Genomic DNA, 23,740 nt, shown 5'->3' with positions numbered 1-23,740 from the left:
GCAATACATCTGAAAACTTGAACGTCTAAGATACCTAATGAGCACACCAAATTCCTCTAATTTCCATTTATCAAGCTACAGTAAAAGTAGTAAAATTTTAAGAGCATCTAATTCAGTTATACATCCACAATTAATGACTTTCCCTTGATAATGAATTATAAATTAAAAGATGCAGCATTAAAGAGGACTGATGCTTAAGAATGACAAAATGTGTCAATTTTCCAAAGTACAAAGTGGCATATGCAAAAATGAAAATGAGTTTATTCAAATAATTTAACTCTATAAAAATGTTTTATTTTAGCACAGGCAGCTATCATTGAATACATACCAAAACTGCTTCACTGAATGCTATTTAGATTAGAAGTACGAGCAGTTAATTTTGAAGGGGGAATCAGAAAATAAATTATCTGTACCTGCAAATACTCCATGGTTAACTTGTAATACCTTCCTTTAGTGAGTTTTATTTGCTTAAATGCTGAACGGTACTGGTACTCGGCATTGAGACTGTTCACTGTACAATACACATGCGTATCTCACAAAATACAACAAAGAAAGAGTCACAGGGATAAACTGCCACAGCATAACATATGGCAGCAACAAGGGTAGTAAACTAAAGCAATAGTATACCAGAAAAAGAAAGATCATATTGGACAACACTTTTCTCAGCTAAGAAGTTATGGGCCCTGTAGTTACAGCACAAGTGGAGGAGACAGGAAATCTGGGATTTATTCTGGGATCTGTCACAGATTTCCTGTGTGGCTTTGAGAAAGTCCTGTGGGGTTAACTTCAGCCATGAGGCTTCTTTTCTCAGAGAGCAGCTTGTACCCATACCTTGACAGCCCCTCTGTAGTGTGAGCTCATTAACACAAAAGGTAAGATGTTACTAGTGCAACGTTTGTACATAAGCAACAGCAAAGTCAGGATCTAATACAGGTGAAACAATATGACCAAAAGCAGGCTAGGCTATAAAACTACAAATACTAAGGCAAGCAACACAGCCCTGCCCAGGAGCTAGCGGGGAGGGAATAAAAAGAACATGCACTCCAGCCACTGACTGACGCAGTTGTTACACAGGTAGAATCAGGAAACAACAATTTATTTTACTGGAAGCCAACACACTATTTCCCTGCTTCCTTCCAAGAACAAAAACTAAAAGGAAAACACAGGTTAAACTATACTTCCTTTGCAGTTTTCACACTCAGCACATTCGCCTCATGAAATCTAGCTTCCAGTGGTGAGAATCCAAGATGCTTATTCTCCTAAAAGATACATTCACATACTTTACAAAATTAGCAGGGAGTTTTCAGTTACAAAAGTATTACAGTCATTTTAACAGGTCAGTTTTATTTATCGGGCCTGGGTGGCTTAACGTCTCAGATTTGAGCAAAATAGAATAAATCCCACATACTCCTGTTGTGAGCTCATAACCTTTTGGGTTCTTCTGGCTGAAGAGAGGGTTCCACCCATTCTCTGAGGACTTGCCCAACATTAAAATAACTAACCCACAACAGTAAACCATCTTGTGTTTTAGGTTACTTGCCCAGTGCTCTCAGATGGTCCATTTTTATCCCCTACATTCTGAACTATTTTGTTTCTACTCAATGTTGCTACCTGTAAGGGAAATAAAACCTCCAAAAGACAGCTCAACGCTGTTCTCAACTTCAGTGCAACATAGCTGTGACTAAATTTCTAGCAGACCTGAAACCACATTTAACCACTGAAAACGAGGCACCTGGTTTCTCAGAGATATCCAGTTCTTCCAACATTGCTCTCAGTTGGATCTGCTGGGCAATTGTGAGAAACCAAGTATTTAATTGAAAGTCCTAACTGGAAACAAGTGAATGCCGGTTCTGTTCTGGCCCGTAAGCAGCACAACTCATAAAAAAGCAGGAAGCAAGATAAGAGCTTGTGTCCTGAGCTTCAGGCTCAGGACTGAAATCAGATTTGAATAGAGGTGTGAATGCAAACCTCAGAATCAAAGCTTTATAATCTAACAGGAAGCTGAGGATAAAGGGCCACACATTCCTTTTGTCCACTGTAAGTCTCCTCTTTCTGGTGTGGAAGCAAAACACATTCCTACAAATTCTTTCACTGCATTGCAATGGTTGCATCTGTCTACTCACACTCATCTGCTCCTCTTCCTCAGCCCCACGTGCAGCTGACCCTCCAAGAGCTCAACCAGCCTGAGCGGCACAGTCACCGAGCAGATTCCAACATCATGCCAAACCAAAGCACTTTCTCCTGACTTGTGCCCAGCATTCAGCCCTCTTCCTCTTAACTGTCTCCTATGTATACCTCCAGGGACATTCCCAGTAATAAGTCAGACCTCATTATCCATGAGAAAACATTAAGCATTCCACTGGTCCTAAAGGCGTACAGCATTAAAACATAATAAAATAATTGACAATGTGCTTTTCTCTTCCTAAGGGCGCTAAGGACACTAGAACAAAAATGCTCTGGACATAATTTTTCTGTTTAAATCCATAGTAACTCTAAAGAGGTCAACAACAAACAGATTTCAGACCCAAGGTATAAACCAAACATATTCCTGATGTCTCCAGTTTAAGTTCTATTGCAAAAATGAGAAAGACTTTTCACATCTTAATTTAAGAGAACAAAACCAAAACGTCTTTACCTTATCATAATTTCAGTAATGACACAAAATTTCTAAACCAAACATTCTTTTCAGTGCTGTTCTTTTTTAGCCTTGGTCATCCTGTGTAAAGCATCTTGGGAAAGCTGCTACATACTGTGATAACAGGAGCAATAGAAGAGTCTCTCAGTTACAGCAGTATCAAATTTGGGGCATGTCTTTTTTTTTTTTACTGTATTTTTTCATAACATAAAGCACAATAAGCCTCTAATTCTGACACAGATTTCTGGGAATACAGTACAACAAAAACAGGAGAGAGGGTGAAGGTGCCACTGTGGTTATGACTAGGGTATTCTAAGCATGGGCATGAAGCTAAACTCATCCAGAAGGGATTAGAAGACCAGATTGTTTACCATATAAGACAAAAATGCAAAGAGTTTTTAATAAATATTTTTTCATACTGTTACTGGATTTTCACAACAATATAATTTTGTTAAAATATCATAAGAATAGTTTATTATCTCACAGCATTCCTTGAAAATCTAAACGCTTGATTTTCACAGAGCTGTACCAGAAAACTGACATCAGAACAGTGTCCATCTGTTGTCCTTCCTAGAAAACTGGCACCTTAGAAATGCACTAAAGTTAATACTCACAAACATTTAAAAAAAATCTCGCCAAAAAACATGCTATTGCTCTACATGCAAATCTGATTCCCGGAATCCTGAGGGATTTAGGTATGCTCATGTCTCAGATGATACATTCAACTTACAGTCTTGCCTTTTATATTGATTCAGGGTGGGTACGGGTATGGAATGATCTTAATTAATGTAAGGAAATAAGGTATAATCATAGGAGGGTAGGTTCTGGCCAAATTCCAATTGGAGTAATTATACTTTGCCTTCCTGAATTCTCTTCACTCAATTGCTATTTAACATACATTCTCTGACGAGGTTATGTGCTTTTTCTAAGCTATGAAGAGAAGAAAGTAATTCCTGGAAGTCTACAAGCTAAACAGGAGAGTTTATAAATATTTGTTAGACACTCATAAATACCACTAGGTAAAATAAAATAATTATTCTCAAAGGAAGAAGATATTCTTATCACAAATTAGCCTACTATTTATTAACAAAAATGCAGAATGAAAAAAAAAATCCCACATATTGATCTCTTCAGTGTAATTTGTTTACTGGGGCTTCATTACCTGACCACTGAAAAGATGCCAGCCCTAAGTAGGACACTGTCAGTTTAATTTTGTTCCAGTAAGTACTGACATCTAACAAGCACATGTATGGGTTGATGCCCCAACATTTAAACATCCTTTCTATATGACATGATCTTAAAAGGGTTTTAATTTCTTTAGTGTTCACTCCCACCAGTTCTGCAAAACTTTATCCAGAGATAAAACATCATGAAATTCCTTTCCAACCAAAGCTGAGTCACAGCAAAAGAACATGCACAAGGATATGGCTGCCAACCACTTCATCTGCTGCAGAGCCGGGTCAATAACCGATAGCCACACTCAGCCCGAAGTGCTGACCATAGAGGGTGCTGCTAAAGATGCGCGATCTTAACTGTGACTACTACATGTGAAACACCATAAGGTCAAATGATCTGGAACTGCGTGAAGGATGGAATAAAATAAACTTTTTTTTTTTAAATAATCTCCGAATACCTTTAAGCTTCTATGAAAATTACTAGAAGTCCTTTTTCTTATAAGCATTTATCTTGCATTTAAATGTGGTATGTATTGCCCTTGACGTATTGCTATCATTTGTACTGTTTGTTTGATGAAAAAAAGCAGTGAGAGCTGAGGAAAGATAAGCACTAGTTTGATCATTTAGTGACATAAGCCCAAATACTCAGCCGCTCTCTTTGTGTCGGAAGCCATAGTTCTGCAGCAATAACTGACCAAATGACCCAGCAAAGCTCACTCCTGGCTTTCTCGCCTTCTGTGGCAAAGAAGCCGAGGCACAGGTAATTAATGATGCCTGAGCTGCAACTGAGGTATAGAATGCAAAAAACCTCAACTTTTGAAAAACTGCATTCATGGACCATCTTTTCCCCCTGTATTTTGCAACACATTGTTTTTGTGTGAAAAGCTATGAGCTAAAGGCAACTTAATCAATAATTGAGTGACATCCTTTACCACCATTCCTGTATAAATTTCAGTATAGTAACTGCTTTGCTTTATTAAATGTGACATTTCCAGATCTTTTTATATGTGATAGCAGGTAAAACTTTTTAAATATTTTTTTTTCAAGTTTTTTCATTTACTCTGCCTCTACTACTGTGGAACAGGCCTTCAGCCAGAGTAGACTCTCGTATAACATAAACTTCAACAGAGGTTTGTCATCTTTCACTAGGTATTTTTGCTATGTATTTAGAAAATGACAAAAAAAAAATCTTATCTATCTCCTCTAGGAAGGAGAGAAAGTATAATTATCCCTTTCTAATTATTGCACTTTGGCTTCTTCAGAATATTTATTTAGCGTCACAATTTGTTTTTGTTCACCGATACACTGGTTAAGTTCAGTCTTCATTTATTTTAATTTTATGTTCCAAGAATATTTTACTGAACACTCACTGTAAGACCTTCAACTGTGGCCACCCACACCCTGAAATTTTCTCTCTACCTAATCCTTCCTTATGCCACAACAGAGTAAATATATATATATATTTTTTTTAGAAAATACACTTCTTCCAGCAAAACATACACATCCCATAGTATTTTCTACATTATTTTTAAAAGCTTGTATAGCATTGCACAGTGTGTGTGTACATAAGCGTGTACACGTGCTAACCCCTCAAGCACATACACAGAACTATTGTTGAAAAATTTAATTAAAACTTCGTAAAGGAAGTCCATCTGCCACAGCTCAGGATGTCCTGTTTCTGTGAGGGGCTTTGGCTATTGCTTAGCCATTTTCTCATTGAAAAGATAAGTAGGAGACTTGAGAGCATTTAATCTTGCTACTATTAAAAAAAATTATTTGGAAAGGGCATTTTGAAGGGGTTTTCCCAACCAACCGGGAATCCTGAGGCATGGACACCCCCTCAGACACAGCACACTTAGTTTATTGTCCTTTGTACTGGTGTTGTCAATGGGAAGGACAGGGGGAAACAATTTGTCTTGTAAGAATGGGAGACATTCTGGTCATCAAGAGAATCTTAAAATACAGCTGTTGTTCCAAGCAATATCTGTGTCCCTGGTTGTCTTTCAACCGAAACCACAGTGAGCCCCGCCAGGCCCTGTGGGCTCCTGGCAGTGGTGTTCCAGCAAAGCAGGTGGGCTGGAGTTCCTCCCCTGACCTGGCCAGCTGCAGAAAGCAGCAGTGGTTCTGAGTGACCTGGCTGGTCAGAGCAGGTGGGCCTCATCACACTCTAACCCAGCAAGGGATATGCATGCTCCTCCCCTGCCAAAGGGAAGAAACAGAGATCCTTGCCTTCTAAAGTATTTGGGACATAATTGGGAGTTAGCATCTGCTCATAACATATATTCGCTTGTTTTAAGAGACTGGTTGATTTGTAAGAGGATGGAGACAGCTCTGTGGCTAGTTTAGATTGTGTTTTTATTCCGAATTATTGGAAGACAAACAAGTTCAAAACTCAGAAAAATTCTTTCATGATTGATTGGTGATATTTGTTTTACTTTAGTACTGCTCTCCAAAATATTAAGTTTTAATTTTACAGTTGATCAGTCTGCAAACTGCAGAAAGTCTCAAATCTCATTTCCACCGAGCAAGGGCTTTCCTTGTTTGTGTTCCTCCTATGGAAATAAAGGATTATCGCCATCAGAGGTAACAGTTTACACTAATACACAGTGGCTATGAACACCTAAAAAAAATGTTCTTGGTGGGGATAGGCATCAGACCCAAACAAACAAAACTAAATGCCACAGGAGTACGGCCTTCTACCAGGAAAAGAAGAAGAGGAGAGAAAGGGACAATGGGTGGAAAAAAGAAAATGCATGAGTGGTCAAAGTGTCAAAATGAACCCCCAGTAAGGAACACAGAGCAGAGAGCTCAAGAGCAAAAAAGAAACTGAAGGTGGAGAAGGGTCTTTAATAAACATCTTATTCTTCCTATGAAGGCTTCCTCTTCCCCATATTTCCCCCCCCTCCTCAGTTAGCCATGTTTCCAAAATGGAATGACTGCTGGTTTTTGTCACAAGACAGTATTGGTTGCTGCAGTAGGATGAAACAGACAAAAGGGAGGAACTGGAAATAAAATGGCTGCTCACTGCTATGCCTCTCAATTTTGACATAGAAAGCAGCATAATCTATAATAAAAGAAAGAATGAGACAGTGCTATATTCATCTTACCATCACTGAGTCCTTCGATCCAACAGGAACTACAAGCCATAGACAGTCCTTCAATCAATTTAATTGAAGCAGAACGTGAAACAGCCTTTTAATTCCCTTGTCCCAAGAGGCAGATACACAGCCTTCCTGCCCTACTGAGAATGCAGCAGAGGGCAAAAGGACTGTAACATTCTGTGGTATCTTAGGCATAACATCCATCTGTGATACTCTCAGTGTGTCCTCACCATTAAAAATCTCTCTCTTGTCTGTATAGCAATAATACACTACATGCAAAATTGTACAGAGGCACATAAAAGTCGTATCATCATCTCATTCCTCTAAAAATTATTTCTGTCTAAATTGCTGTAAGATGAGATGACTAACTTTGCCAAACATAAGACAGAGTGAGAAGTCTATGGCAATTATTAACAGGACCCAGCTCCTAGCTGATGAAAAGTAACCCACAGACTGGGGACGAGACAGACCCAAAGCAGTGAAACAGAGGTAGGATATGACACAGAAAATTAACAACACACTACATGTGATTTAACTACATTACCAAAACACATTCAATCTTTTTCTTAAAGACACTATGCAGGATCGAGCCCTTTTGAATAACACGTGAGCTGTGTAAGATCAGTGTTTTTGAAACTACTTCTTTTGAAGTCATCTAAAACCAAGCAAATACTGACAAAGTAACAACTGTTGCGCTGGCTGTCTTCAACACAACTCTTTAGCTCGAAATAAGGGTATAAGGTTGCTGTTGCTACCTAACACCTTTTGATTTTACTTAATTTTTTAAGTGTTCATTCTCATCAATATCATGGCACTGAGTAAAAGGTAATATAAGGAGATAGAAAAGGACAACACACTAGCTGTCATTCCTTTCTTCTTGTTCTATGGTAAGGAGATGATATCAGGAACTGAAAATTCTCCCCTTTGGTAACTTAATTGATTGGAGAGCTCTACAGTAGATTAAAAAAAAAGAGCAATTGTACTCACCAGCCTAACTTATTAAGAAATGTTGCTCACGTAATCATAATTCAGGAAAAATAAAGTTTGCAACGCTTCTAGAGTGTAAAAATGGAGCATTTTCACTTTCTAATTGTTTTCATAATAAAAAGACAATATTACAAATATTTTTGAAAGATGAGGATTCTTTCATGTGTTGAGAGACTTTTGCTACTGTCATTCCAGTGTATGACACGCAGCCACACAGTGCCATCTAGTGTCCTAGAGGGAATGACGTTGAGACCTTCGAAAAGATACTCCAAATTATTTCACAATAAGAAACACAGATTAGTTTTGTTTTTCAAAAATACAGTACTACGTGATAAAACAATCACATCTAACTGTTGACAGAGCAGATACTACTCTGAACTACCAATCGTATATTGCACAGAAGCACATATTGCACCAGCATTTAGAAGTTTGATCCAGGTATACCATAAAAAAAAAAAAAAAAAAAAAAGAGTTGAGAGAAGAGGGAGAAAGGATGAACAACTAATTAAAACGATGCCTTTAAGGGCAAATATTTGGTCCTTAGGGTTGAAATATGCATGCACAGCAAATGCACAGTTCATTTCAGACACAGTTATCCAAAACTATACAATACTGATCTCGTATTGCTCTGTTGCTCACAGGATCAGACCTAATTTTCTGCTGCCTCAGGACTCAAATTATCCTTTTAGTTTTTGGATTTAAACTAAAACCCTCCAAGCAATAGCCTGCTTAATTTCTAAGTATCAATCAAAAATTCCACTGCCTACTTACAAAGTAAATGGTACTCGAGTTGGAAGTAATTCAGCTGTTCTGGAGCACACAGGAAAAATTATCTCACTGCTGCAAAATTCTACTGTAAAATATGTGGATTGGCTGCATCTCAATAGTACCTTGTAAGGTTTAGGAAATCTTTGTGCTGTTACAGAGATGCAAAGGGGACAGAATTCAATTTGTTTTTCCATGCAGTGTATAAGCTCCCTTTCAGAGTCAGACCCTGAATTTGTATGTGGCCTGAACTATTGTGCTTTTAATCAAAATCCAGAAGAAAATCACTGACTGTGTTTAGTGACTGTCACGAAGACCAAAACGTTTCCAGCAAGCAAAACAGCCCAAGGGAGGGCTTAACAGAGGAGCAGAGTAGTCTTAGATCAGTTTTGGCCAGTTATAAAACTGCATCTTGAGGCTATAGTTACCTGAAACGCTGTGACACAATCTGGTGGCTTGCTGCTAATGAAATGAGAAGATCCTGCTTTCACTCCTTTTCCCTCATAGGCTCTGGCAGTCATTAGACCCCTCTGTGACTTGATTCAGCTCAATAACCTGAAAAAAAATTATTCATTGTTTCCACTTGGATAATAAGCTGAGACTGTTTATGAAAAGATATAATGTGTGTGTATGGAGTGGGTGTAAGGGAAGGAATCAGAATCAGGCAACCTAAAATAGGTGAATAAAAGGGAGTACCATGACATTCCCCTTTTGCTGTGCAGTGGTAAAAAAAAAATAATTAGAAACCTAAACAGATACAAACGTTTGGACTTCTAGAACTTTTAGCTTTTAATCTTAATTTTCAGCCTACTTGGTTGCTGTAAGGTTGTTTTTCATTCCCTTCCCCAACAAGGAAAGAATTCCACACTTTGACTGTGTGTCTTATACACTCATCCTCTGACAAATGGAGGCATGCTCCATACAGTGCACGGGGCAGAGTTATGCCCATGTTTTTTATGTTTCTGCCACTAATATTTCTCCTGGCATGCTGGGCCATCTGCTGGGTTTTTTTCCCTTGAAACATGTTATAAAGCCACTACTAGATCTCTCCAGCTGCCCAGCCATGTTATTTATTTAGATATGTAATATGTGCCTTCATAAAGATCCAAGCACTTATTCTAGTCCAAATGTACAAACATTGACATACGTTAATGATAATATCATGTATTGCAAAATGGCATGGCTACGCATACAGGGATTACAGGTATACAAGAGAAAGAGCTGTGGTAACACAGTGCGCCGGTTTCTACCCATATATATATATTCTCTGAAAATGGGAAGAAGCATAAATGCAGTTACTCATTCAGTGCACAGTTTTAAATCAGTTTGTAAAGAATATACGTATATATTTTGCCCCAGATTATGCAGGTATAGGACCAGCAGAATCATCTCTGTCCACGCTGTTCTGGAAATAATCTAGTGACATCTTGTACTCTACTCAGACAATTTGTCCAAAAATGGATGGGAGTCTTCCTATTAAGTCTAGTGGGCAATCTAATAAACATCAAAAGGTTTACTTGGAAATAAACAGGGAAAACAATCTGATAACTATTTGACCAAATTAATTCTAGGTCTATTTTTGTTTCTAGGATTTTCTTGATTGGATAGAAAGAAAGTAACAAGAATAAACACAACTGGAAACTGCTCTTGTGAGATATGCTCTTCACTAAAAAGCTGAATAACCATTTGATCTTGGACCTAAAGACAAACTTCATATTAAACAGGTAAATAGAGTTGTTTAGCTAGCAAATCAAAATTACTTCTGCTTAAAACAAATGAAAAAATATTAGATTTTAACAGCCTAACAGAAATGGCTGAGATTTAAACTGACACTAAATTATTTTAGCTCTGCTTCTGCAAGATAAAAATATCTTTTACTTTCTGAGCCTTTTCTTTCGCTTATTTGATCATGAAGATACTGTAGATTTATATGTTGTTTGTACTGGAGAGCACAGCTGTTTTAGCTTTTCTGTCAGACCCCCAGGATCCTGTCTTTATAATGACTTTTTTAAACACACAGAGGGTTTGCCTAAGCAAATTTAATTTGTACTATATTCTGGATGCAAAGGAAAGAAAAAAAAAAAAGTAAAGAAAACCCAGAACAAAAAATTTCCCCAAACCCCACACCAGCAGCACCTTTAGAAGAGAGGGATTTTATTTTAAAAACTTTTTTAAAGACCTTTAGTCTGGTATGGCTAAGAAATCGGTTTTATAAGTTGACCCTGTGATTTAGGCTATTTAAATATATAATAGCCAAGCCAAACATATGCATTGTCCTTACCAACAACAACAGCAAAGTAAATTTAAAAATGCATATTGTTAAACAGCAACCTAGAGGAGCTTATTTCCATGAAAAATTAATTTGAGGAAAGAAAAAAGATAAAAAAAGGTGGCAAAACAAATCCTAATAAATCCAGATTAACTCAAAGTAATATAAGATGTAAACAGGAAGGCTTAGGGGGCAATACAAAGAAGAATTAGGAGATATAAGAAAGATAACTATATAAACCAGAATAAGTGAACTTGTGAAACAATCTCAGATACAAATGGAGTATCAGATGCAAAAAGAATACGAGGAGGGAATGGCATGCTGTTAAGAGTGGTTTCTTGGCATCACTAAGCAACAAGATGGCCAGTTGTGAGGTAACTGCCCTTTAAATTGGAAAAAAAAAATAAACCAAGAAAATTACAATAAAGAGTAAACCAGCTGGAGGAAAAAATAATCTATTTAACTGTAACAAGTCATCAGCAGAAAAACGTATTCACCTACTTCTGAAAGAACTGAAGAATTAAGTGGTTGTGTCTGTTAATAAAATCAGGTATTATGAGAAAAGGCTGGAAGAAACAAAATTTCACAGTTACCATTGAATAGGTATTAGAACAGTTTATAACTAGGAAGATATGCTTCTGTGTCAGGTAAATTCATTGATAAAATAATTAAATGAAAAACCATAAAATGATGCAATAGTCCTGATGAAACTCAGATTAAAAAAGCAGGAAAATCCAGGCTACTTTGGGAAAGTCACAAAATACGACAAAGTTAACTAGTAGACACATCTGATTTGAATTTTTATGAAGACTTTGTCAACAGGCCAGACAATACATATAATAGACAACTGCAAGTAATCCGGACAGTCTAGGTTTCAGAATATTCTGTCAAGATAAAAGTACAATTATGAGAGAAAGGTGTTGACTACTTCTGTTAGCAACAGGAGAGAAAGGAAAAATTATAATTAACCTCTGAATTGAAGGGTGTCATCTCCTACAAACATTCCTGTCCCCAGAGAAAGAATCAAACCAACAAATCTGCCAGGATCCTTGCTCTGTCCTACTGGGGAAATAAAGGTATCAGATACGTCCCACCCTGCCCACATGCTTGGATGCAGATGGACAGGACTTTAAATAGTGATGGAATGAGAGGGAATTTAAAAAATTATTAAGAAGGGGAGAAACAATGATTACTCAAATCCTACCTTACTTTGAATAATATTGAATATTTGCTATTATTTTTTCCCTGAGAATTCATTTTCAAAAGATAAGTATTACAAGAGCAGAAAGGAAGAATAAAATGTATTTGAAAAATATGGACTCTTAATTCAGAGCTTGTTGAAGTCAGGGAAGGACTTCCAACAGCTTTAATGGGCTTTGGCTCAAGCCCTTATAGCGTAGCAAAGAAAACAATATAAACTGAAGTGGGATTTATATCCCTACTGTAAATAATATATGTAATCTCAATTACTGGAGACAGTATTTGTATATGTCTAATTTATCATTATTAAAGTGAGCTTACGGCAGCTTTATGCGAGACAGAGGCAAATCTGGGTCATTAATGAATACAGTTCATTTACATTAGCCACTGTAACTACTAAAGCACTTTCATTCTTCATGTTTAAAATCTCAATCTTGCCCCCCTGTGGACCAGATGAATATAGCACACGTGCATAGCATAAATTCTGAAATTAGACTGCAAATTAAAAATAAAGACCACATATAATCTTTTTTGCTTTGTCATTTTTCCTTCAAATCTGAAATACAAATGTCAAATAGTCAAGGCACAAATAAAACCTAGAGGGACAGTTGTTCTCCAATCTATGCTTATTATTAGCACTTGCTAAAACTGACAGTAAAGAAACAAACTTGGAAGACTTTTGCACAATATTTCACTCATTTTCTCTCACTAAGGAATGGTTTGGGTTGGAAGGGACCTTTAAAGGTCATCTGGTCCAACCCCCCCTGCAAGAAGCAGGGACATCTCCAACCAGATCAGGTTGCTCAGAGCCTCATCCAGCCTGGCCTTGAATGTTTCCAGGGATGGGGCTTCCACCACCTCTCTGGGCAACCTGGGCCAGTGCTCCACTACCCTCATTCTAAAAAATTTATTCCTTATATCTAGTCTTTCTAGATATCTACCATTATTCCTTCTATCCATCTTTCTATTTCTACCATTTCTATTTTAAAACCATTACCCCTTGTCCTATCACAACAGGCCCTGATAAAAAGTCTGTCCCTCTTCCTCTGTCCTCCCTTGGGGCCTCCTCTGGACTCACTCCAACTGGTCCACACCCTTCTTACGTTGGGGGCTCCAGAGCTGGATGCAGTACTCCAGGTGGGGTCTCACCAGGGCAGAGTAGAGGGGCAGAATCCCCTCCCTCAACCTGCTGGTCACCTTCCTCTTGATGCAGCCCAGTATGCAGTTGGCTTTCTGGGCTGCAAGCACGCATTGCCTGCTCATGTTGAACTTCTCATCCACCAGTATCCCCAAGTCCTTTTCCTCAGGGCTGTTCACAATCCATTCTCTGCTCAGCCTGTATTTGTGCTTGGATTGCCCTGATCCATAAGCTCAATTGAGTTGAGCTCAATTACTTGAGTTTCAGTGGGCATCTCAGTTATTATTTGTAAAAACGGGCTTTGTCCAGCAGAACTACCCATAACTCTGATCTTGGAAGTAAGTTTGGCCCAGCAGCTCAGGACAGAGTTCTACAGCCACATTGATCTATTCCTCCTGTCAAGTATCAAAGGGAAATTTGAAAATAAAACAGTTTCAGACATCTATATGGTCTTTAAGATAGAAAATAGCCACTTCGATGTATTAGCAAAGGCTCATGCATCACCACCACCACCATTATGCTCTGGATGGCAATACAAATTCATGGCTACAGATCTTAAAAGACAATTCTAGAGAAAATAATTCTCTCTTAAACAAAAGAAACTGGCAAATAAGATGTTTGCAGATAATATGCCTGAAAACAGACAATATTACAAATGATGACCCAAATAATTTTAGCAAAAAAATACCCCACTCCATCTACGTACACAGGGAAACAAACACCAACTACATGCAATATATTATTCCTTTAAAGACTAATTTGATGAAATAAAAGATTTGTGTCATCTCTCCTACTTCAACACTCTCTGCCTTCTCTGTAAAAAATAATTTCTCTTCAGACTAATCCATGCAGGCTTAGTAAAAAGAGCTTCCAACCTGGTCCATTATGTCCCTCAGAAAAATGTTCCACAGGATTGCCAGATTCTTTCTTATCAGGAACAAGAGAACTAACCATTAATTTTAAAAAGGTCATGCCATCAACTGTGGACATGTACACAGCCTGACTGCGTTCACTCTGTTTCTTCTTATGGCAGCTGGATGCACAGTTACTAAACCTAACATTTTGTATTTTTCACTGCACTGTTTCCAATAAAGAATTCTTACTTCCTAACAACTTCTTACTACTAATTTGGCACATTAATTATTGAGAAAGACTGGTAAACCACAGCCCCTTTATTAATCAATTAAATAGGCATCACAGCAATGCAAGCTTACCATTTGCCTTCTCTTTCTCTGAGATGTTAACCAAACTCATTCACTCTCATCAGCCATCTGATCCTTTTGCTCTCATGAAACAACTAACAAAAAGGAAATTAATGCCAACTGTGGAGGTGATTTTGTATTGACACTTTTCCAATAGAATCCAGACTTAGACCACCAATGTGTTTCACAGGGGACATCCACTCGTCATCAGATGGTTGTAATTTTCCAACAGCAACTGTCCTGGGATGCATTCAAAATAGTAACAAAAACTCAGAAAGATTCTTTATTTCATTATCAATTTTTAGACAACTGATTTTTCAAGCTGGTGCTGTATTTTTAAGTACAGCAATATAAAACAGTTACTTAAATTGATTACTTCAGTACAAATATAAACCATAAATAAAATATAATCAACCTATCCAATATAAATTAATATTATTCTATAAACAATGCTAACCTGCTATACTTCTATCTACAGTGTAGTTAGTTAATATTTCCTTTCATCCCACCAACCAAAAGGCTAATCCTCACAGCAGCTGTTACTACTCCAGCACAGAATGAATGTGAATTTAACCTCTCCTGGATATAGCCTAATAAATTCTGCTGTTTTTCTAAGCACTTCTGTGAATTAGAATGGACGTTGGCTTGCCATCCAAATTCATGAACAGGTCTGAAGTGGCTTTTAGGCAAGTTGCCAAATAACTTCCCAATTCCCTTATAGGGTATAGCTCTCACTCCAGAGATCTTCTGAGCAAGAACTGAAAACCAATACCCTCTCCATTTAATCAAAATTATTTTTCATTTTCTTAGCATGATTTAAATAAATTAAGCACAACAATACATTAAAATAATATTAAGGGTTCGTTTGGACTCTTCAATTCTCAGTGATTTCAACTTAATTGTACCAATACAACTATGAGAAGAATATGCCCTCCTGCAACCTTTCTGACAATGCAAAGGCCAGGATATTGAAAAGCTTGAATATAAAATTCAACCTAGCGTATATATTTGGATATTGTGTAAGGCTGAGGAAAACAGGAATACTCCCCAGTACAATGGAGATCTATTGTTAGAAACAAATATATTTTTCAGATTATGCTTAACTTCATTCTAATATAAACCAATATATGCTGTAAAGTCTTCCTTTTCTCCAAGACTTCAGTCTCTGTTTTCAAAAGTAACGCAATTTAGACTTTGCTTTGGAAAAGCAATGAACAGCCCACTAAACTTTAAAGCAATTGGAAATCCACAGAGTTAAGCGCATTACTTGTGTTTCTATATCTTCCCTCCTGGAGATGAAATATTTCCTGTTTCAACAGGAAGTCATCAGCCAGCTTGCATCAATGTCTGGCTTTGAACATTTTAAAGTTTGAAGCATTCAGGCCCCCTGTACAGAGACTTGCCTGCTGATAATAGGTTTTCTTTCTGTTTCACATGCCCCTAACCACAGTCTGTAAGACTGAAATTCACAATAGAAGATACAGACCAGCTAGAGAAAATAAACTTCAAGTTAATAAACTTTCAAACCTTTGAAACGGACTTATAAGAAGCCACATATTGTTTTATGGAAGCAACGTACCAGTTTCAACTGCATACTCCCTCTTCACAGCTATTAGATCTGATCTGCCGTATCTATTGGATATAAAATTTAATTTTGGGTTTATGCTTGAATATAGTTAATTATTTTCCCTCCTTTTCAGATATGTTAAAGCTCCCCAAACATGAGAAGACTAAACTCATCACCACCAGTTGCAGCAACTCTTTTTACCAGACCGAGGAAGCCAGCACACTATAGAGGCACAGGTACTCCTCAGGTTGTACTTTCAGGCACGAATACTCATGGTTTACTTGCTATGTCCTTTAGAGTTTCCCCAAATTATGGGACAGACAGAAAACCTGACAACAAGACTGTCCTTTCAGTCACTATGGAAGTGCCAAATTAGCAGATAGAGCCAAGTGAGGTTTCTACTTTTGTATAGTTTACCATAGTATTTCTCCCTGTCAGGCCGACTGCCCAAGAGCCAGGGCAGCTGCTCACCCTGCTGGGTGACCGGCCAGGGGAACCGGATCAGGCAGCTGGTGATAAACGCACCCACTTACCGCCTCACGCCTTTCCTAAACTCCAAGGAGTCACAGTTTATCCATGGTTTAATCATAGCAGTGGCCATGGTGTTCTCAATTCCTCTTTTTTCCCTACTACTGCGTCTCCCCGCTAAGGAAACCTGCCAGCCTGAAGTCCTGCTCGCGCCGCATCCTTCCCGCCCTTCTCCTGCTCCCGTTCCCGCCTTCGGCGTCGCCCCTGCTCTGAGGAACAGCAAACGGGCTCCCACTCTAACCTGGCCCCCTCCTCCGCCTCAGCAACATTTTAACAACACAAACCAACCGGGAACGGTTTCTTGCCTTTCCCCTCGGGGTAAAGGCCCAGGGGACAGCGTTGCTTTACCGCTGAGGCTGGGTCACCGCCCGGCCCGCCACTCCCCCTGCAGCGCGGCTGAAGCGAAGGAAGACTCCATTTCCCGGCGTGCCTTCGAGGGGCGGCCCAGCGCGCGCTCTGTCGGAGGGGCGGGAAGGGGTGTTGCACAAAATGGCGGCGCTCGGGGCGTGGGGCTCGGTGGCCGTGCCTGTGCGGTTGTCGCGCGTGGCGAGAACGCTGTGGGGCTGGCGCGGGCAGCGGGGGATCGGACAGGATGCGGGGGCGGCGGACGGTACGTGAGAGCGTGGGCAGGGGGGGAACCCCAGCGCCCAGCCACGTCTCTGCAAGCGCTGGTTTGGCCGCCCGCGCCCTTCAGGGTGGGCGCCTGCAGCCCCTGGCGCGAGGGGAAGGGATGCGGGACGGGGTGGGTGTGCGGGCTCGAGGCGGGACCGGCGAGGGCGGGAGGAGGCGTGGGGGGCTGCCGCGGGGCCCTCGCATGAGAGGAGGAGGTGGCGTGACCCCGGCCAGCTCCCTTCCCCTCGACCACCCCCCGCCCCGCGCAGGCAGCGGCTTCCCCGGCCGCCAGGTTAACGGCGTGCGGGACCCTCCCGCAGGCGGAAAAGCTGCCAGGCCAGCCTTTGGGGATGAAGCGGTTCAGAATCTGCTCTACAAAATGACGGGGCTCAACCTGCAGAAGGTTTTTAAGCCGGTGAAGAAGGAGCTTAAGCCGCCCAAGTACAAGCTGATGACAGAAGCTCAGCTGGAAGAGGTAGGCTGCTCTGCTGCGTTTTGAAATAAGTTTTGGTTTTGGCAAAAAGTCTGTAACAGTCCATATTTCTGCTTCCTTTAATGCTGCTGTTGAAAACATTTTGGTTTCTGTCCTTCATTTCAGGTAATTTCCTAAAGTAGTGTAAATCAGTGTTTCTTTAAATAGTTTTATTTATCCAGTTTTTCTTGGCTTTTATGGAATATGGAAAGAAATTTGATTCTTTTTTTTCTTGAGTGACAGGTTGTCTTTGTTATCCCCTTTCCTCATGCTTCCTAGTTGTGTTAAGTGTCTTTATCTGACATTTAAATTATAGCTGTGGGAATCCTTTGACTACTTTTTTTTTTCTGTTGTCTGACTGTGGTCCAGGGTGACAAAGGGGCCTGACTTAAGCCAATTCTTCCATAACCGCAATCACAGCTATGTATAAACAGTTGATTGTAGTTTTTGCTTTCAGGGAAATTTACCTTGAAAAAGATCTGAAATAAACTTGGTGTTTGCAGTAGTATTTGTAGATTTTAGTTTCGGACCTTCCACCAGCAATTTGCCCAAGTTACAGTAGTGGTGTATTGTTCACAATGCGATTCATCTACCTGGAGATTGAGTTAGTTTCTCAACTGCAAAAAGAAAAAAGAAATTAATTTTTTTTAATGCAAATAGTTATTCAAAAATTTTATGTTAGCTTTCCAACAGCATGATTTTTTAAGATTGTAAACAACTTTTTTTTTTTTTTTTTTAATCCAAGGCCACAAGAAAAGCCATTGAGGAAGCTAAAGAAAAACTAACCATGCCCCCTGTTTTGAATGAACGAGAGCCAATTGATGACGTCCTAGCAGAAGACAAATTCCTTGAAGGAACGGAAACGACAAAATATGTGTTTACAGATTTAACTTACTCCATTCCACATCGTGTAAGTAACAACTTATTAATTTATTTTAAGAGCTTCATTTCAAAATGAGATTTAGGTTTTAATAGAATGTAGTAAAAGCAGTTTGCAAAAAGCCTGAGGAATTGTAAATTCAGTCTGGTACATGACAGTCCAAAGACATATATTTCTAAATGTTTGCTTCTAACTGATAACAATAAGTTACATTCCACTGACCAGAAGCAGGCATGGTGGGAGAAGCTGTGGGATGGTTAATTATTTTAAAAGCAGATGCTTGTGATATGCTAGGAGTGCTGAGTTCTTCCATACTTCCTAGAGGCTTTCTGTAGAATTGGATTACTTAGTTCTGTGCATAGAGCGGAAGATGGAGCGACTTCACAGTTGCAAAGATCTGATGTAAAGCTGAGTAATTGATACATGAATTCACGGGAAAGCTCTGAAGAAATAGTTGTCAAATAGAATTGTTGAGTATAGGGATAAAGATTTCTTTGTATAATGGAACATCTAGATTGTCTTAAATACCAGTAGTAAGAGGCTGGAAAAAATCTTAACAAATAGTTATGATTCTGAGAAGTCTTCATGGTTCAAACATGCGTATAGTGATGATCCTGTGAAATGAGTTGCCAGGTCCTCTGTCTATTTCTCGATGTGAGAGCTTTCTCCAGGAACCTGCTACTTATTGTTCTGCCTCAATGTATTGAAAACTTCCTTGTCCCAACAAACTTTCCTGTCTGCAGCCCTAAATCAAATACGCTTGTGAACAGATCTGAGTGTCTTGTTTTATTTGTTGTATTTCTTGTTTTGCGCTTGTTGTTACTTGATTTTAGCACTTACCTCTGAAACAAAGTTTAAAAAATACAAGATGCTTGCATTCTTAATTTAGTATGTTATTAAATGCATAAAATCAGGCCAGCAGCAACACTAACCCCATTCTCTGGGTGTTAGTTATGTTATCTGTCTAAAATTCACAGAGCTGTAGCCTTTAGTGAGGCGCATGCACACTTATATCATACAGTAAAATTAAGGTGCAAATGTAGCACTTAATTGGCAAGTACCAAGGGAGAAATGATGAATCTAGCACATAGCAACAGTCAATTAGAAACTGGTATTATTAGTGTGAGTTTAGATATAGAAGGACTTTGACAAATAAGAATCTTTTTTTTTACAATGGTTCTGGCTACAAAGAGAGAAGACTTTAGGAAATAATGCTCTATTTTACCTCCTTTTCAGGAACGTTTTATTGTAGTTAGAGAAACAAACGGTGTACTACGCAAAGCAACCTGGGAAGAACGAGACAGAATGATACAGATATTCTTCCCAAAAGAAGGGCGCAGAGTTATTCCTCCAGTGTTATTCAAGGATGAACACCTTGTGGTAAGATCTTCCTGCTTTTGAAAACTGATTATTTTTACTTCATAGTGCTCTGATAGTGAAACTGTGGTGCCTGGACAGAATGACTCTGAATAAGCCAATCTGCTTGTATGTTTTAAGCTGCTTAAATTCTGTTTTGAACAATTGCTTATCATTGTAACTTAGTTAAAAACTTAGAATGAAATTCCAGGTTAGGGCCAGGTAAATCCTGGGTAGGTATAAATATTCTGTCCCACTAGAAGTCCACACTTAACTTGTTTTGCATGGATGAAGTTGTGTACTTAATCTGAAAATGTGAACTGATACAGAAGTCAAGACAGCTACTGTACTTTTATCCATTTTGTCTTCTCATTACGGGGATACTCACTGTAAGCATGCCCAGAAGAGAAGTTTTGGTTTTGGGGAGTTGGAATGTTGTGATACAGAATCCATTCCTGAATTTGAACTGTTGTTTTAGTCTGTGTTTCAGCAAGACCGTCATGAAGATATCCTTAACATGTGCATTGCTCAGTTTGAGCCAGATTCACCTGACTATATCAGAGTAAGTTCACTTTTCATTTTTCTAGTCAAAATATGGCGGTAGTGAAGAACTTTAGGGTTTGTTTTGCAAACATAAGTATTATCTGGGGATCAAAGGTGGTGTTCGTATATAGGGGTTTTTTTCCCCCATATACCTGTTATCCTTGTGATGAGTTTTGAGGTTCCTTCTTGCAGAAAAGTAAAACAGGATTCTATTTAAATAACTTTTAACAGTATAGAAAGAACTACAGATGCATAAAAATAGTCTTTATATAGGTATTTTTGGTATCAAACCAGAATTGATAATAAGGCCCTTAAGTGGCCACAACCAGAGCTGTGCTACTGAAGTAATGTGAACTGCTATGTTAGGATTTGAAAGGACCAGGTAGGTAACTGCTGAAGTGCACCTGAGAGCACTGTACACAAAGTATTATTTGTGACAAAGACCAGGTACAAAAATATACTTCTGGCTTAAATACTTAAATTTAGAAACAGTAGTTACTGGGCAATATGTTAATCTACACCTGCCTTTAAAATGTTTACTTCTCTTTAAGTTGAAATAGTTTCTCAATATTTTCTTATATAGAGAATATACCTTATTAGGCGATTTTTCAAGTATCTTTTCTTCAAAGTAAAATTTGACCTCTTTGATCTAGCATTTCTCTCCTTAAAAAATAGATTACAGCAGTGAAACAAAGGGAGGTTACATTCCTCCCCCAAGTTTTCAGTATGTAGCTAGTATTTAGCTTTCTCTTAAGATAAAAAGATGTCTGTGTCCAAGTACTAAGAACTGAGTTATCCCAGTGTTACCCTGAATTAGAACGTGGATGAAGCTTTAAGGTAGCATAGTTCAGCCCGTGGCTTACTTCTGCGCTTTAGGGAGGTCTGAAAATACATTAAGAAGTCTAAGGGAGAGGTAGAGGGGAGAAACTGTCATCAAGCTCCCATTATGCTGTATGAAACTGAAACCTTTTCTGTGTGTAGGTTCATCATCGGACATACGATGACATTGAGAAACATGGCAAATATGATCTGCTGCGTTCAACCAGACACTTTGGAGGAATGGTATGGTATCTAGTAAACAGAAAGAAAACCGACGGCTTACTAATAGATATGATCCAGAGAGACTTGTAAGTGATGTTTGTCTATTGATTCTGCTTATCTAAACAAATAGAAAACAAATACCGTTGTTTGAAAATAAAAACAGTATTTATGTAAGATGTATAAAAGCTTTCATTTGCATGAAGTTTTAGACTATCTGTAACTTTTAGCTATGAATGGAAGGACCAACTACAGTCCATGAAATCATAGGATATTTAACTAGGTTTCTGCAGAAATCAGCATTTTGTAGCGGTTGGGCTTGTTTCCCATGTGATTGTCAGTACACTTCTAGCTCTGGGCAGTGCTGATCTGAAAAGCCTAAGGATTTCATACTACTGAACTCAATTTTGGCTTTAAAGATTGACACCTTCTGGGTTTTAGAGCAATTCTTAAGTAGTTTAGGAACAGATATACTTTCATTTTAAATGGATCGATTTATGTAAGATATGCTGCTAAACTTGTTCAGAACCCCCGGAAACAAAAAATTTTTAATTGTTAAAAATGTCACTAGAGCTAAGAGAAATTTGTGCAATTAGAACTCCAAGTTCCAGTGATGGTGGCACCTCTATCCTACTCTTGAAGTTAGAAACTTTCAACAGGTGGCCAAGTCTTACTTTTAAACCTGAGGATATGAAGAAATAGAGGGAAGTTCCAGTTTGGAAATCAGATTGTTAAAGGAAAATTCAAGTATCTGGATGATTGAAATTACCAGAATTTGGAGCATCTTTGTCTGCCCCCCACCCACTTTTGGCTTATGCTTACATTTATGTAAAACACTTGTTCCATTTTTAAATTCAGCTGAGGGCTAGGTGTTACTGCTTCTGTAAAACATGCTAGTTACTGCAGTTGGTATTAGAAAGTTTCTCTTTTGGCACAGTTGTTCCGCTAAATACGTGTTATCGGGTAATTAATTGTATTTTAGAGAGATTTCAGCTTTATTACTGCTGAACAGTACCTCAGGCTTAAACTGCAGTATGGCTAACTCTATGTCCCTCACCTGGTGCACCTCGGTGTTTGTATCCTTCTGGTCTTCCTTCTCATGAGCAGGTTGCCATTGCAACAGAGGATGGTATGCCTGTTTATCTATACATTCTAATGCCTGTATACTGTGTGAAATAAGTTTATAAAAGCCTGGGGTGTGCAAAAGCACACCACAAGAGTATTTAGAGAAGTAATTGCTACAACTGGGCCTTTATTTGTTTAGGCTGGATGATGCTACAAGTTTAATTACACTGTATCATATGCTTCATCCTGAATGTCAATCAGCAAAAGAAGCCAACGAAGGGAAACTTCAAGGTGTTGATCTGATCAAGGTATGCTTTTCAACTTTAAGGCTACTTAACTACAGAAGAGAAAGCTTTTAAACAGCAGAAGCCTAGTTGGTAGTCTGGATTTCTCCTTGCCTTAAGCAGCAGATATTTAACTAAAACTGTTGTGCATGCCAGGTTGGTTTGGTTTAGTTTTTTTTTTAAACTATATGTTCCTCCATCACAATTACAGTTGTAGCTGGCTGATCTACCACCCAAATGATGAAATCTCTCATTATGCAGCTATGCTCTTAATTGTACATTATTCTCTCTCCTGCCACACTTGCAGGTATTTGTGAAAACTGAATCACAGAAAGAAGGCTATGTACAGCTGGCCCTCCAGGCTTATGAAGAAGCTATGGCTACTTCTACAGCTTCATGAAGTAAACCTTAAGTTCATCCTAAGTTTTAAGCCTGTTTATAAACATTCTCTGTACAGAATTCCACAATAAATACATTAAACAATTTACTGTTTTAAAATTTTTTTTTTTACTAAAGTATGTAAGAATCACTACAGCAGCTTGTTATTTTCAAAAGTTCTGTACATGACTTAAAGCAGTCATCATGACTTTTTTTTTTTTTTAGGTAACACTATACACTGATTTAAATTCCATTACTCGTGCATTTTTAATCTAAAGAATTTCCCACAATTCATCTTACTTATTGAAGTATTGCTTCATTTGCAGAAGTGTGTAATACCACATCTGCCTGTTAGGATAGGTGACTGTTCTATTAGATCTCAGAGCTGGAAGTGTTGTCTGAATTAACAGCTGCAAGCTAGAGAGCACAGTGAGGGAGTAACCGTATACCCCCGTGTCCATGCTAAGAAAAGTCAGGTTCAAGTACTAATGGGTGGCTGCTGTGCTCCTGTTTCAATTATTTGCAATGCACACTATTGAGGCTGG

At 38.6% G+C, this 23,740-nt stretch overlaps 1 protein-coding gene across 1 annotated transcript; it reads left to right on the top strand.

The window, feature by feature from the left end:
* The first annotated feature begins 17,056 nt into the window (after positions 1 to 17,056).
* Positions 17,057 to 23,302, top strand: MRPS22 (mitochondrial ribosomal protein S22). Its single transcript, XM_086754493.1, has 8 exons — positions 17,057 to 17,177; positions 17,500 to 17,654; positions 18,397 to 18,561; positions 19,768 to 19,911; positions 20,366 to 20,449; positions 21,412 to 21,557; positions 22,733 to 22,841; positions 23,125 to 23,302. Exons 1-8 carry the CDS (start codon positions 17,057 to 17,059, stop codon positions 23,215 to 23,217), a joined length of 1,017 nt encoding a protein of 338 aa, XP_086610619.1. The 3' UTR covers positions 23,218 to 23,302.
* Positions 23,303 to 23,740: the final 438 nt, after the last annotated feature.

Source organism: Chlamydotis macqueenii, chromosome 9 (genome assembly GCF_036417535.1).
Source record: "Chlamydotis macqueenii isolate bChlMac1 chromosome 9, bChlMac1.mat, whole genome shotgun sequence".
Lineage (NCBI taxonomy): Eukaryota > Metazoa > Chordata > Aves > Otidiformes > Otididae > Chlamydotis > Chlamydotis macqueenii.
The sequence above is the reverse complement of the archived record's forward strand: the minus strand, read 5'-3'. Positions and strand labels throughout refer to the sequence as shown.

Excerpts from the sequence above, each read along its gene's own strand:
- MRPS22 (XM_086754493.1), top strand. The coding sequence starts at position 17,057 with ATGGCGGCGCTCGGGGCGTGGGGCTCGGTGGCCGTGCCTGTGCGGTTG. Across the intron at positions 19,912-20,365 it reads TCAAGGATGAACACCTTGTG|TCTGTGTTTCAGCAAGACCG; the intron begins GTAAGATCTTCC and ends CTGTTGTTTTAG. Across the intron at positions 22,842-23,124 it reads AAGGTGTTGATCTGATCAAG|GTATTTGTGAAAACTGAATC; the intron begins GTATGCTTTTCA and ends CCACACTTGCAG.